The 15,015-nt window shown below is 51.7% G+C and overlaps 1 protein-coding gene across 4 annotated transcripts in view; it reads left to right on the top strand.

Moving 5' to 3' along the window:
- Paxip1 (PAX interacting protein 1) overlaps window positions 1-15,015 on the top strand; it is a 55,890-nt gene that overhangs the window by 31,558 nt on the left and 9,317 nt on the right. For all 4 annotated transcript variants that reach the window (XM_029570481.1, XM_029570480.1, XM_017801723.2 and 1 more), the window contains 9 exons: window positions 754-1,396; window positions 1,794-1,888; window positions 6,126-6,221; window positions 7,881-8,018; window positions 8,571-8,692; window positions 9,309-9,493; window positions 10,784-10,827; window positions 13,485-13,555; window positions 14,446-14,548. In XM_029570481.1, the coding sequence (XP_029426341.1) occupies window positions 754-1,396; window positions 1,794-1,888; window positions 6,126-6,221; window positions 7,881-8,018; window positions 8,571-8,692; window positions 9,309-9,493; window positions 10,784-10,827; window positions 13,485-13,555; window positions 14,446-14,548 (1,497 nt within the window). The remainder of the gene's footprint in view (window positions 1-753; window positions 1,397-1,793; window positions 1,889-6,125; window positions 6,222-7,880; window positions 8,019-8,570; window positions 8,693-9,308; window positions 9,494-10,783; window positions 10,828-13,484; window positions 13,556-14,445; window positions 14,549-15,015) is intronic.

Below are 15,015 nucleotides of genomic sequence, written 5' to 3'. Positions count from 1 at the left end.
AGGGGGGGGAGGGGGGGGGGGAGGAAGAAAAGAGAGAGGTAGAGAGAGAGGAGAAGGAGAGAGGGAGAGAGGGGGGAGAGAGAGGGAGGGAGAGAGGAGATGGGGGAGAGAGGGGGAGAGAGGGAGAGGGAGGGAGAGAGAGAGGGGAGAGAGGGAGAGAGGGAGGAGAGGCGCATGTGAGCTGTGAGCATGATATGTGAGTGCGTGTGGTATCCAGGTGAGGATGCGTGTGGTGTGTGTGTGACATCCATGTGATGTATGTGTTGGTATGCCTGAGTGTATGCATGTGTATTTGAGTGTACAATATTCATGAGTGTGGTATGATGTGTATGTGTACATAGGCACGTGGATGCCACAGTGTATGTGTGGAGGTCAGAGGACAACTTTGGGGAGTTGGGTCTCTCCTTCCTGGGTTCCAGGGCTCAAACCTGAGTTGTCCGGCTCACCCGGCAAGCGCTTTCACCTGCCACAGCGCCACGCAGGTGCTGTGATTGTCCACTTGACTTCACTAGCCTAATCCAGTTTGGTGTTCTAATCGTTGAAGTTCACTCACCCGTTTGTTTGTTTGTTTTTGGTGTTGAGAATGCAAAGTAAACACAGGATCACAAGATTGCTTTCTAGTTTCTGAGCAGTTAGCGGCTGTTGAGTTGAATCTTAACCGCAGGAGATGTCCTTTTACTCCTGTGCCTGGGTGCAGTTCCTGTACCCGTCAGGAATTGCCGACAGTGACATGGCCTCACTTTGGTTTTCCAGATCTTACAGTCCCTTTCAGCACCCACGAAAAGCCTAGAGCAGCAGGTGGCGCATGGCCAGCAGGGACACGCAGGTGCCAATGCCGTGCTGTTCGGCCAGGTGAAAGGCACTCCCGAGACACACATGCCGCAGCAGCACCATCCGCCCCAGCAGCCACCGCAGCAACACCCAGTTCTGCACCTCCAGCCCCAGCAGATGATGCAGCTCCACCAGCAGCAGCAGCAGCCGCAGCCGCAGCCGCCCTACCCCCAGCAGCCTTCACATCAGTTCCCGCAGCAGCAGCTGCACCACCACCAGTTTTCACAGCAGCTGCAGTTCCCACAGCAGCAGCTGCATCGCCCTCAGCAGCAGCTGCAGCCGTTTCAGCAGCAGCATGCCCTGCAGCAGCAGCTCCACCAGCTGCAGCAGCACCAGCTGCAGCAGCAGCAATTAGCACAGCTCCAGCAGCAGCAGCAGCAGCAGCAGAACTTGCTCCAGCAGCAGCAGCTCCAACGCCTGCAGCAGCAGCAGATGCAGAATCAAGCAGCACACTTGAGCCAGGCATCCCAGGTGCTGCAGCACCAGGTTCCACCCCAGCAGCCCCCGCAGCCCCCACTCCAGCAGCAGCAGCAGCAGCTTTTTGGACATGACCCAGCGGTGGAGAGTTAGTATTGGGGCGATCTTGTCCCTGCAAGTCACATGACTTGCTTCAGCGCTTCAGGGGGTGGGAGAGGACTCCTGTCAGAAACAACCTGCCCGCCAGCAGGAGTTAGGATGAGATGGTATCATTTCTTTTGTACTTGGGAATACACCGAAGTATCCAAGTTCCACACAGCCTCGAGCCTGCCACAGGCCAGCTCAGTGCTAGACCTGAACCCTTTGAGTTGTCTTTTCAGTGGTCTCTTTATGTAACTGGTCCAGTTGGTCTGTGTGGCAGCATTCCAGATGTAGCTGTGGCCACCTCTTGGCCAAGACCGACTTAAACTGAGCTCCCCAGAACACAGCTTTACCCTCTGTTGGTGCGGGTTCATGGTTTTAACGTCTCATGTTGTTCTGCCTAGTTCCAGAAGAAGGCTTCTTGCTAGGATGTGTGTTTGCCATTGCGGATTACCCAGACCAGATGTCAGATAAGCAGCTGCTGGCCACTTGGAAGAGGGTAAGCTGTGTGTGGGTGCCGGGAACAGGGCACACGTATGAGGGTCCTGCAGAGTGTGGTGGCACCTGCTTACGCAAGCCCCGTCCATCAGACGTGGCTGTGCTCTGGTGTGATCAGCTCTGCTCCCAGGGGTGTCCGTCTCATTCTGGGCTTCAGTCACTTAGTTGCTAGGTGAAGTGTTGGGCTTTCTGGCTCTTAATCCCTGCAGCTCTAATAGTCTCAGGACCCTGGTTACCTGCCTGCAGGTCTTAGGAGATTGCTGGTGTGTGGTAGCAGTGGGGTGGGACCACCTACACATCTTGGTCAGTGGCAAATGCTAGAGAATCTGAGTGTCTTTCTCGGTAGGAAGTGTTTAGTGAGTTATGGTGCCATAGTCCATGTATTGGCTTATTAGTTATAACTTTTCAATTGCCACCTTTAAAAAAAAGAAAAGGAAAGCCGGACATGGTGGCACACACCTTTAATCCAAGCACTCGGGAGGCAGAGGCAGGTGGATCTCTGAGTTCGAGGCCAGCCTGGTCTACATGGTGAGTTCCAGGTCAGCTGGGGCTACAGGGAGACCCTGTCTCAAAAAAAAGAAAAGAAAAGAAAAACAGAGCTGGGCTTGGTGACATATGACTTTAATCCCAGCACTCAGGAGGCAGAGGCAGATAGATCTCTATGAGATCAAGGCCAGTCTGGTCTACATAGTGAGTTCCAGGCCAGCCGTGGCTACTAGGGAGACCCTATCTAAGAAAATTACAAACGCTGGCCATGGTGGCACACGCCTTTAGTCCCAGCACTTGGGAGGCAGAGGCAGGTGGATCTCTGTGAGTTCAAGGCCAGCCTGGTCTACATAGTGAGTTCCAGGACAGCTTGGGCTACAAGGAGACCCTGTCTCAAAAGACCAGAAAGGAAAAAAAAAAAGACTTTCTTATAGCCATGTCACAAATCAAAATGGATCAAAACTGAGTTTAGGGTTGGAATACAGCTTAAGTGTTCCCCACTGTAAGCGTCCCTGGTGTGCGAACCTGTGATAGGTGAAGCCCACTGCAAGACTGGGGAATATTCACTGAGCAGAGGTCAGGCGGTGTGGGGTCGGGAAGGCCAAGGGCGTCATGGGAGCCCAGGGCTTGTTGAGGCTGTGTGTCCTAAGTAAAAGCAGGCACGGGGAGGAGGGTCCAGGCAGAGGTGCACCTGCAGGTGCTGATGGGGGACAGCGGCATGCTCAGCCGGGAGGGTTTCTTGAGTCGGGGAGAGCAGAGGAGAACCTGACTTCTGTGCTGAGTTAATGGGATTTGGTTTCCCCGTTAGGAGCTATGGAGAACAGGGGTCAGCAGAGTAGTTAGGTGCCCGTGTTGCATGGTGACGTGTTGGCTTTGGGCGACACCAGGAGTGCCTGGCGGGCTAGCCGAGCAGGGTAACTGATCAGGACAGGCAGAAGGAGCCCGAGGTGTGTCTGGAGTTAAAGCCACAGAAGCATGGGATGAGCCTGAGTGTTGTCCAAGGACAGAGTCAGACAGTTTGAGACAGACATTTCGTGTGTGTGTGTGTGTGTGTGTGAGAGAGAGAGAGAGACAGAGACAGAGACAGAGACAGAGTATCTCCAGTCCAAGCGCTTTGAATCCTGTAGCCAAGGATGACCTTGAGCAGTTTAGCCTCTTGCCCCACTTGGAATTACAGAAGTGAACCCCACACCCAGTCTGTGATGTTGGCTTTGAACCCAAGGCCGCATGTGTGTTAACAAGGTGGTCGCGTACCTACCATCCGCAGTCCAAACTTGGGCGTTCCAAAGTTTATTTAAAGGTTAGTCCAGGAGATACAACACTAGTTCCTTGTTTCTTTTTGTTTGTCTTTTTGTGATTTTTATCTATGCTGGGGACCAAACTCAGGGCCATGTGCGTAGTAGGAAAACCCTCTACCACTGAGCTGAGTCCTCAGCCCCGAAATACTAACCAGAGTTTAGAGCCAAATAAAGAGGGAAGAAAGCAGCAGCTGCAGCTGAGGACACGTGCAGAGGACAGGCAGAGCAGGGTTACGGCGGCAGGACCGCTCAGAGCACTCGAGAGACAGCCAGGTGCTCAGTGGACAGGGTGCTGACTCAAGGTCAGGGCGATAGCCGGAGCTCACAGCCTGTGGAGCCAGGGCACAGCTGAGGGACTGTCATTTCCAAGTGGAAGAGCATCCGGCCTGTCTGCTGGGTGAACAAGGCTGTGGAGGGACCGAACGGCTCCACACACCCCATCTTGGAGCCACTGACATGAGGGGTGTGGCAGCCAAGAAATAGGGTCTGACTGGGTGGCAAGGGAGTTCCTCCGTGGGGTGAAGGGAACCCCGGTACCTGTGGTGATAGAGCTGCAGAGTTCTGAAGCCAGTCAGAAGACACGGGTGGGTAGGAGGCTGTCGTTAGCTGTTGCCATGGAACAGCTTGCCCCACAGCAGGGAGGCTGAAACAGTGAAGGCTCCCAGTTCTCTCCTGGCTGACGGATCCTGAGGTGACTTGGGGGGCTGTGACTCACTTGCCTCCTGTGGCCGCACAGTTTGGGGGAGCCCTGCTGTGGCATGGGCTAGCCGTTCCTCACCCTGTGGACCCACCAGCTGCTTGAGTGGCCACAGCACGGCACTTGGCTTCCCTTCCTCTTCTTTGAATGCCCTGAGACAGCAGGGGAGAAGAAAGCTGGTCTCTGTCTGAGGGAGGGAGTCGGCTCTCGCATGGGTTCTTCTGAGTTCCACCGAGTTCAGTGGTTGCAGAAGCGATTCCAAGCATAGCCTTGCTGGAGGTGGAAGACCCAGCCCCAGCGCTCCCTGGGGGTCATTGATTTGAGGACATATTTTAAAAGCACCACACAATTCTGAGAAGAGTTTGGGTGTGAGATTAGGAAGGGGCAAAGAAAACTTAGAAGACAGCAGGCGTCGGGGGTGGGGGAGGTGCCACTGGCACCCAGAAAACACAACTTAGGTGAGGAGGTAGCCTTAGTCCTAGGGTTCCGTGGGAAGCTACCTGGGTAACCCATCTAAGTTAGGATGGTTTGGCTGTGTGTGTCAGCAGAGTGAAGATGGCCTCCACAGGGACAGTCAGTAAGGGATGTGTGAGACCAGAAAGCAAAGTGTGGCATGGCACACGTGAGTTGTCCATACACCAGAGATTATCAGAGCAACAGCAGAAGCACATGGGTCTCTGAGAACGACGTCAGCCTCATCTACATAGTGAGTTTCAGGCCAGGCTAGCTGGGGCTACAGGGAGACCTTGTCTCAAAAGAAGAAAAAAGTAACAACAACAAACCCACTACATTTGAAAGTAATAGGTGAAATCAAATCTGATTGATCAGGCAGGCCTCTTAAAGTATCACATTCACATTTTAGCTCTCTGGAAGTGGTGGTCTGTGCCTGTGGTCACAGTTTTCAATTTGGCTGATGCCTGGGTCAACATCAGGACAGAACAGTCACTTCTCCAAACCTGAATCAGTTTTCAAATATATATGTATGTTTAAGATTAATTTTTAATTACGTGGATGTGTGTGTTGTGTGGCGGTATGGGGTGTGTGCATGTTAGTGTGGGGGCCCTCTGAGCCCAGAGATAGCTGATTCACCCGGACCTGGAGTTCCAGGCAGTTGTGAACTGCTAGACATGGATGCTGGAAACCGAACTCAGATCCTTTGGAAGGATACTTACTCTTAACTGCTGAGCCACCTCTCGAGCCCCTTGAGTATATATTTTATATTATTTATTACACTCTGATGTCACTTTCTGGGACAGCATGATGGTTCTTAAGGGAACTGAATCTGCCCCAGTGCATTTGGTGGTTAGAAGACACAGCACTGGCCTCCAGTAAGGAGAGGTCAGAGAGGATGGTGGACAGCCTGTGCTCCCTGGGGCGGCCTTGCCACACGAGATCTTCTGGCTGAAACATCAGCTGTCCTGACGTGGACAGGCTTGATTTTCATTCTGTTTGTTTTTGCACAGGGTCTCCCTGGGTAACCCTGGTTTGGAATTTGCTGTGTAGACCAGGCTGACCTAGAACTCTTAGAGATCTACCTGCCTCTGCCTTTTGAGTGTTGGAGAGGCTCGGTTCTAAGGAAGAACGGCACTTTCTCTGGAAGCTGGTGCTCGAGGCACTGTTTTGCCACATCGTCACATACTGCTTGTCCTCTGGGGAAACGAGCCAGTGCAGCCTGTGCTCTTCATAGCTGTCTGATGGAAAGGCGCAGCTCCACCGTATTCTGAAACCGACAGCGGGTTTGGTTGGGTCTTTTGTAGATAATCCAGGCACATGGTGGCATTGTGGACCCCACGTTAACAAGCCGATGCACGCACCTCCTCTGCGAGAGCCAAGTCAGCAGTATGTACACACAGGTAAGGACGCCCACCGCGCACAGCAGTATGTACGCACAGGTAAGGATGCCCACCGCGCACAGCAGTATGTACGCACAGGTAAGGACGCCCACCGCGCACAGCAGTATGTACGCACAGGTAAGGACGCCCACCGCGCACAGCAGTATGTACGCACAGGTAAGGACGCCCACCGCGCACAGCAGTATGTACGCACAGGTAAGGACGCCCACCGCGCACAGTCAGAACCAGAGCATTTGTTACTGTTTTGGGAACTTGTGTTCTAAATCCCAGGCTGACCTTGAATTCAAAGTGTAGATAAGAATGGACTGAAGTTTGTGATCCTCCCATCTCCTCTTCAGCAGTGCTGGAATTACACACACACATGACCATGCCAGGTGTTCCTTGTTGCTAGGGAGCAAACTGAGGACTTCATGTGTGCTAGATGAGCACTCGTGACTGACTGAACCCCCAACCCTGTTCATTCATTTCCAGAGAACATTTTTGTGTCTCTAAAAGTGGGGAGATCACTTCTTGCTAGTTTTTTGCATCCAGTCTAGGTGGAGTCTAGGACTCCGCTATGTGACGGAGAACGAACAGGAAGTTCCAAGTAGAGGTGGAGACACTCCCGAGTCACTATCTAGGCGACACCAAGAAAAGGGATTTGGTACTGTTTTGGGGTTTGCACACAAGGGCTCCTGAGGGCGGCCACCTAAGAGTTCTGAACTCCATCTGATCATCCTGCGCCACCTCCCGAGGGTCCTGTCTTTCTTTTTGTGAAAGTGCTCTTAGTTGTTGGCTGATGATGTGAGTGAGGGACCTTTAAGACGCCCTGTCAGAGCTGCACTGACTGGCTTGACTCTGTAATTAAAGCTGTGGAAGCACTGTGCTTTGTGGGTGGTTATGTGTACGGACCTTGTTTCAGGTTCGTTCTTTCTGTCCTGGTTTCGGGGAGGGCTTAGGTTTAATGTTGTCAGCATTGTGTGCCTGTCCCGATTATTTATTTATTATTTATTTTTAAATATTTTACTATTTTTATTTTACGTGTTTGCGTGTATTGCCTGAATGTATATGAGTGCAGTGCCGCGGAGGTCAGAGGAGGGCTTTAGATTCCCCTGGAACTGGAGTTAAGGACAGTTCGTAGCCACCATGTGGGTACTAGGAATCGAACCTGGGTCCTCTGCAAGAGCAGTTGGCACTGAGCCATCTCCCCAGCCCCCATGTCCTGATTATTTTTATTTACTTATTTTTTTTAACTTTATTTTTTATTTATGTGTAAACGTCTATTGCCTGCATGTAGGTAAGTGCACCCGTGTCGTGCAATGCCCACGGAGGTCAAAAGAGTCTGTCGGATCCCCTGGGACTGTAGTTATGGACAGTTGTTAGCTGCCGTGTGGGTGCTGGGATTCAAACCCGGGTCTTCTGCAAGAACAACCAGTGTTCTTAACCACTGAGCTGTCTCCCCAGCCCCTGATTAGTTATTTTTAAGTTGTTATAAAATGTGTTGCATTTACTCCTGTGATTATGGGTTCCTCACTGACAGGATGATTTTGAATTGCATTGTGTACAGCCAGCTCTACGACGGTAGTTTTGAAATTCTTTATTCATGGGGTTTCCAGAGAAGCGGCTGGTGTGCAGGTGCCGTAGAGCCGGTGCTGCAGACCTGCCATTGTGTGTTTGCAGGCCCTGCGAGAGAGGAGACGGTGCATCACTGCACACTGGTTAAACACAGTCTTGAAGAAGAAGAAGCTGGTGCCGCCCCACCGAGCCCTGCACTTCCCAGTGGCGTTCCCGCCAGGGGGCAAGCCCTGTTCACAGCACGTAAGGCCCGTACCCCTCTTGTTTGGCATTCTGCAGTCCTTTGAAGCGGTCACATTGTGTCACATTGTCCTGTGTTGCTTTTCACCCATCTTTCTGTGAGCCGTGGCCCACAGACGTGCCTGGCATGAGAAACACGCCATTGCATGTCATTGATGCTAGCAGACTCAAGATGAGTGAGCCACTGTGGAGCAGAACCTGGTCAGTTCTTGGGGGTTCTCCTCAATGAGTGATCCCAAAGTTTGGATCATTAAGCAAAACAAAGGTCTGTCTTGTGTTTGTAAGCTCTTAGCACAGTAACTAAAACCACCCAAGCAAAATCACACCAATGCTGAAAACATCTGTGATTGGCAGCTTGTGTTCGTTCTGCCCTTCTTCTGTGCAGGCTTGGTATGGAGCGTGGTCTCCGTCGGTGAGACCCTCTTGTTCTCATGAATGGTACTGCCCAGACACTCGCATAATGCCAGAGGGGAGTGGAAAGCCCAGTGAAGCGGCCCAAAGGTGCGGGAATCGTACGTGGGTTTTTATTTACACCTTGTTTGCTCTTTCCCCTAGGTTATCTCTGTGACTGGGTTTGCTGGTAATGACAGAGATGACCTGAAGTTAATGGCATATTTGGCAGGTGCCAAGTACACAGGGTACCTGTGCCGCAGCAACACCGTCCTCATCTGTAAAGAGTAAGCCCGGGCCCCATTCCGCCTCCAGTCCTAAGTTTACCCGTAGTGGACAGGGAATATGGAGTCAGTTGGGTGGTTTGGTTTTGTCTTGGGAAGGGCGTGGTCTTGTAGCCCAGCCTGGCTTTGGACTCTCTGTACCCCAGGCTGGCCTCAGACGTGTGGGCGCCTCCTCCTTGCATTTCCGAGTACTGGGGCTGCAGGTGTGCATCATGCCTTTGAGCAGTCGTTTCTTAGTGAGTTGTAGCTCTGTAGTGGACATCTCAAGTGCAGAAGTCAGAGCCCCCTCCCAGCTCAGCAGCCCCTCTGCCTCTCTTAGTCCCCATCTCTGTCTCTGTCTAGCAGTGGCCTGCATGGAGTCTTAGCTTGAGTTGAATGTAAGTAGATCAGAATGTGAACTGATCCACCTGGAATAAGCTTAAGTCAGACTAGGTGGTCTGACCTAAGGTCTCAACTTGACTTAGCCCGGGGTTAAGTCCCTGTGGCCACCAGTGGGATTGCTGCTGGCTCTGCTGGGACACCCCTACCCATTGTGTTAGAAACTGTTGGTCTATTGGAAATGAGCACAAACTCAGTAGGACAATGCTAACATTGAACAAATGTGATTTCCTTACAAAAGACCAAGTGGTTTGAAATATGAAAAGGCCAAAGAGTGGAGGATCCCGTGTGTGAACGCTCAGTGGCTTGGAGACATCCTGCTGGGGAACTTCGAGGCCCTGCGGCAGATCCAGTACAGTCGATACACAGCCTTCAACCTGCAGGATCCCTTCGCACCCACTCAGCACTTGGTCTTAAGTCTCCTAGGTGAGTGGTGCATTGTGCGGTCACTGTAGCTTGAACAGAGCTGGCGCCACTGCTCCTGTGCCTCCCTGCCTGCCTGCCGGTGGGTTCACACCGCCCGCTACCGCCGGTTCACACCACCTGTCCTACCTGTGGGTTCACACCATTTGCCCTACTACCTGCAGTGGGTTCACCCCGCCTGCCTGTTCATACCTCCTGCCTCCTGCCTATCCACACCACCCACTTCTGGGTCACACTGGGCCCCATGTTAGCAGCAGGCTGCTTGGTTCTTACCTTCCTCCTGTCTGACGGCACCTCTGATGGCACCTCTCTGCCATCTCCCACTGCTCCACAGCTTCATTGGCTTGGTACTTGGGTTTGCATGCAGGAGGTGCCTCGGGCTGGGAGGGGCTTGTGATGCTTCACACACTGTGGGAAGGGCTCGACCCTAGCGGTCCACAGTCTCGTTCAGGCGCTGCCTCTTTGTCACTATCAGGCTTTGAGGACTTGCTTTTTTGTTAAGATTTATTCTGTGTTTTTATTTATGCATATGCATACATGCACATGTGCATGTGGGTGTCTGAGGGGGTCAGAAGAGAGCATCAGATTCCCTGGAGCTGGAGTTACAGTTGTGAGCCACCCAGTCTGGGTTCTGGGAACTGAACTCAGGTCCTAGAACAGCCAGTGCTCTTCGTCGGTCAGCTGCCTCTCCAGACGCATAGCACTGGTTTTAATTCTGCATTTTAGAATTGAAGGCTTCTCAGGTTGTGTCTTGAGGACCGAGAAGCCCAGTTTGGTTTCGGATGGCTTTCATCACGAGGAGTCTTGTGTCTTCAGCCTTGTGTACCTTTGTAACATACATCCCTGCAGGAGCGGCTCTGGGCTCCCAAGGGGCTGATGGGCCTTGCAGAGGCTTCTCCTCTCCATGTCTGGCCTTAGTCCACTGCCCTGCAGCACAGTAGGCTGCCCCCTGCGGCCAGCCCCTGCCTGTCGGTTGTGGTCATGGCTGTTGGGCATCTCTCATCATAACTAACATGTCCGGCCAGACTGGTTCCCAGAACCGGATGCTACCTTCTAGAAATATGTAAGCAAGTACCCTTGGTTTGGTCGTGGTGTGTGCAGTGTTGGCCTCTTCACAAGACAGCTGCCTGCGTCACCTCATCCTGGAACCTGAAGTGGCAGGCTTCTAGTTACACTTGCCCTGACTGAGCGCGTACAAGCTCGTGTCCAGGTTTCTGTTATGAAAGAACTATCCACAGCATGTGTTTTCTGTGTGAACACTCGCTGTCAGAGACAACATCTTTCTCTTTTCAGATGCATGGCGAGTCCCAGTGAAGGTGTCTGCAGAGTTGTTGATGGTACGTCAGACCCACGCCCTGGTTCTGGCTGCTGCCGTGCTGCCCGTGCAGTGGGGACGTCTTTGCAAACGACAGTCTCTCCCGTGTTTGAACTGGCAGCATACGAAGGCTGCCCCTTCGCTGAGGAAGGCGTGGCATCCTCGGTCTGCCTGCTTCTCCAGTGTTGGACCCTCACATGTGCATAGGAGCCTTGCTGGCTTCCAGCCTGGGGAGTGTAGCAGTCACAGGGCTGGTGGACGGGACTTTAGAGCCATGCAGGGCAGGGCTGTGAGTGCTGCAGGTCACAGGGCGGACCTCCCAGCCTCCCTGGTTCCTGATGGCTCCAGCACAGGATGGAACAGTCTGGATGTTGTCAGTACGAATCCCGTGGGCTGTCATTGGAGGGTTGCCCGCACTTTCAGCCATGCGTGTGATGCACTGTGCTGATTCTGAGAGGTGGTTTTTCTACACTGGTGTCCCCCATGACCTCTGGCTCTTAAAATCTTTCTATCCCCTTGTAAGTTTGTGGTTTTTTGAGGCAGGGACTCTTGCAGCGCCCAGGATGGCCTGGATTTGCGGTGCAGCCAAAGAGGATCCAGGTGCTGGGTTGTAGGTGTGAACCACTGTGTTTGGCTTTGACCCGAGTTTCTTTTTAAGTATATTTTAGAGTTTTTTATTTTTGTTTATTTTATGTGTGGGGGGGCTCTTCCCTTCAAGTACGTAAGTGCGCTCATGTTACAAATGCCTGTGGAGGCCAGAAGAGGACATCGGATTCCCAGGAACTGCCGTTCCAGATGGTTATCAGCCACCATGTGGGTGCTAGGAACTGAACCTGGGTCCTGTGGAAGAGCAGCCAGGGTGCTTAATTGCTGAACCATCTCTCCAGCCCCTAACCTGCATTTTTTAAAAAAGGACTTCTGAAGCCAGGCACAGCGAAGTATACACCTGTAGTTCAGCTACTCAGGGAGGCTGAGTCAGGAGGAGTCTTAGACCATCCTGAAGGCCCTCTTAGGCAGCATAACAAGGCCCCTCCATCTCTTGACACTCATTCTGTAGCATAGAGCTGATGTCGGGCTGCGCCCTGGAACAGGTGTGTGAGGAGGACCTGCTCGGCATGGTGTCTGGAGAGACCGCACAGTGCGTGTGGTGGGATCAGATACATGTATGATGAAGGGATGTCAGAGTGAGTGCCCATAGGATCCAGTTGGGAAGTGGCCCTCAGTTTTCTCACACAGACCGAATGGCTTGTACTGTGAAATGCCCAGGCTTCTTCTGGCCGGTGTCTTGTGTCTTTGTATTAAAAGCTGCAGTTCATGGAACAGAGAGGCGGGTCCGCTTTCCTCCTAGAGCAGACTTTGGAAATAGTGGAGAGATGTCTCTTGGACAGGTGGTAGTAAGAAGAGCCCCTCCCTCCCTGCAGCTGTGTGGAGCTCAGTTGTCTGTGGGACTTGATGGGCTTACAGTGTGCTGTCCATCTGCTTGACTGTACTTGGGTCATGGGTCAGAGCAGCCGCATTTAGACAGTGTGACTTGTAGTTAATGAGTCTGGAGGCTGGAGGGATGGCTCAGTGGTTAAGAGCACTGACTGCTCTTGGAGAGGATTTGGGTTTGGTTCCCAGGTAGCTAACAACCATCTTTGAATCCAGTTCCAGGGAATCCAGTGCCCACTTTGGACTCTGTGGGTATTGCATAACACAGGTGCACTTACATACATGTAGGCAAAACATTCACATACATAGAATAAAAATAAAAGTAAGGGTCTGATTGAGAGGTTGTTCCGAAAAGGAAATAGTACAAATGGCTCTGCACGAACAGATAAAGTTGTTGGTTTGTTTTGCTTTGCTCTTGTTTTGGTGATACTGCAGATTGAGCCCAGAGTGTCACACGTGCTGGGCAAACGTTTTACCATGGACTTCCATAACCAGCCCTTTCTACTTTTTATTTTGAAATATGATTTTACAAGTTTGCATAGGCTAACCTTGAACTCATTCTGAAGTCCAGGAAAGTCTTGAACTTGCTGTCCTTGAGCCTCTCAAGTAGCTGGATTTATAGGCCTAGGTCACAAGGACCAGCTAATGAAAGTGTCTGTCTGAAAGAATGTCTGAGTTTACAGTGTGAAGGAGGGTGAACAGGGAATGTGGCAGAATGCAGATGGTCTGGGGCAGGGTCACAGGGAACCTCCCTCCTCCCCTCCTCATTAGCGTGCTTCTCCCCAATCGGGGTTGTGGGCAGGGGCACCGGCTGGGGCCAGGGCTGGGGTGGGACTCGGGCTAGCCTTTGGTCCTCAATGTGTATCAGTAGCACTGTTGATCCGATTATCATTTGGTGTCTTCTGTTTTAGGGTTAGTCTTTTTTTAGGGAGATGTAATTGCATTAATGTTTCCCAAGTTGGGGCATAGGACAGAATACTTGAATTAGAAATGGGGAGTTCAAGGACTCCAGTGTGATCTGAGGTACAGGACGAGGACAGACACTTTGCTACCCAAGGATTTGGTAGAAGATGGGCTCTGTGGGGTGTTGGCTTCCGCTCCTGGCAGGCCATCCCAGTCTTTCTGGACAGGTCCCGGTTCTGAGGAGTGGGGACCCTAGCTTTTCCTGTGGTGGGTGCCTCGTCCCTGGGAACCCTTTCTATTACTTGGAGATTGGTTTGATTGAAGTGGACAATATTTTAATTACAGGGTGTAAGGTTGCCTCCCAGGTTGAAGCAGACTGAAGTCACCAACGTCCAGCCTTCTTCCAAGAGAGCCAGGTAGGGGCAGCAGCGTGCGGCTTCTTGTGCTCACTCACCTTCCATGGTCTGTTTTGGAAAATTGGTAGCGACTGGACAATTTGAAAGACTTTCATGGTCAGTATTCTCAGTGAGCCACCACGGGAAACGGGGCCAAGATGCCTCCGAGTGTGCCAAGTTACATGTGGTTACAGATTGACACGCCTGTAGTGTTTAGCTAAGGAGATGTGGCTGGCCAGTAGTCCTCCTTCCCGAGGGCCGAAGATAGCCACTGCAGGAGCAAATCAGGAGCTCTGGTCTGCCTGACCTTAGAGAGCTCTGCGCTCCACTGCGTGCTAAGCTGAATTGCTGTCAGCATTTATCAGGTCCTCCCTACCCGGGTTTTGTCCTTCCTTCACGCCCACCTCCGGAGCACAGCCTGAATAAAATTCTTGTAAATGAGATAATTTTTTAAAGACTGTTGAAGTCATCATAGGTAAAGTTAAGAGTTTTTCTGGACCATTTCATTTAAATAGCTGAGAAATGAGATCTGAAAACATTTAAGGTGAATGTAAAAATCCAAAGGTTTGATTTAAACCGTGCTTCCATGCAAAAGCATCCAGCAACATAACAACAACATGCAACAGCACCAACTCACTGTGTAGGTGAGGCTGGCTTTGAACTCCTGGCCCTTCTGCCTCTGCCTCCCGGGGGCAGGCATGCAGGCGCTGATTTTAGCTGTTTCCCGTGTACTCTTTGGAGTGTGATTGTAATCTTAACTGGTGGGACAGAGGATAGTCATCCATCACGGAACCCCCCCCATCCCCCACTACCACGTGCACACGCACACCTAAACTTGTTAAACTGCTGAACTCTGTTTGCTGAAGAACACTTTTATTCGACATCATCACCATCTTGTGTGTGTTTTACAGAATTGAAGATCTGCCGCCTCCCACTAAAAAGCTAAATCCGGAATCAACTCCTCTTGTGCTGTTCACTGGGTTTGAGCCTGCTCAGGTCCAGCAGTTCGTCAAGGTAACACTTGACTCTAAGACTTTTCAGCAGTACTCCTTTCTGTGTGTTTTCACTTTAGGGAGGTCATTTATTAAACTAACACTTAGCTGAGCTAACTCAGTGATAGAGTGCTTGACTAGGATGCAAGAGAGCCTGGGTTCAATCCCCAAGGCCTGCGGAAACAAACAAAGCCCAGCAACCATCGAACTGAGGCTGTGTTGACAGGGCTCGATGGGCAGGTGCGCACTGTGCACATGCGCACCCACACGAGTCAGGCACACAGCGACCAAAACCAGCTGCCGTCCTCACAGCCTTGCAGCGCCCACTTTGAAGGTGTGTCCGTGATGTCAGCAGATGCCTTTCTGCTGTGCTCAGTGCCAACACCGTTATTTCATTCTTTGTTTACCAATTTCTTTCTTTCTTTTTTTGTCTTTCTGAGTCAGGGTCTCCCTGTAGCCCCAGCTGTCCTGGAACTCACTATGTAGATC

Source organism: Nannospalax galili, unplaced genomic scaffold, assembly GCF_000622305.1.
Source record: "Nannospalax galili isolate Female #2095 unplaced genomic scaffold, S.galili_v1.0 scaffold302, whole genome shotgun sequence".
In the NCBI taxonomy this organism is placed as follows: Eukaryota; Metazoa; Chordata; class Mammalia; order Rodentia; family Spalacidae; genus Nannospalax; species Nannospalax galili.
Note: the sequence above shows the minus strand (reverse complement) of the source record. Positions and strands in the feature narration are given on the sequence as shown.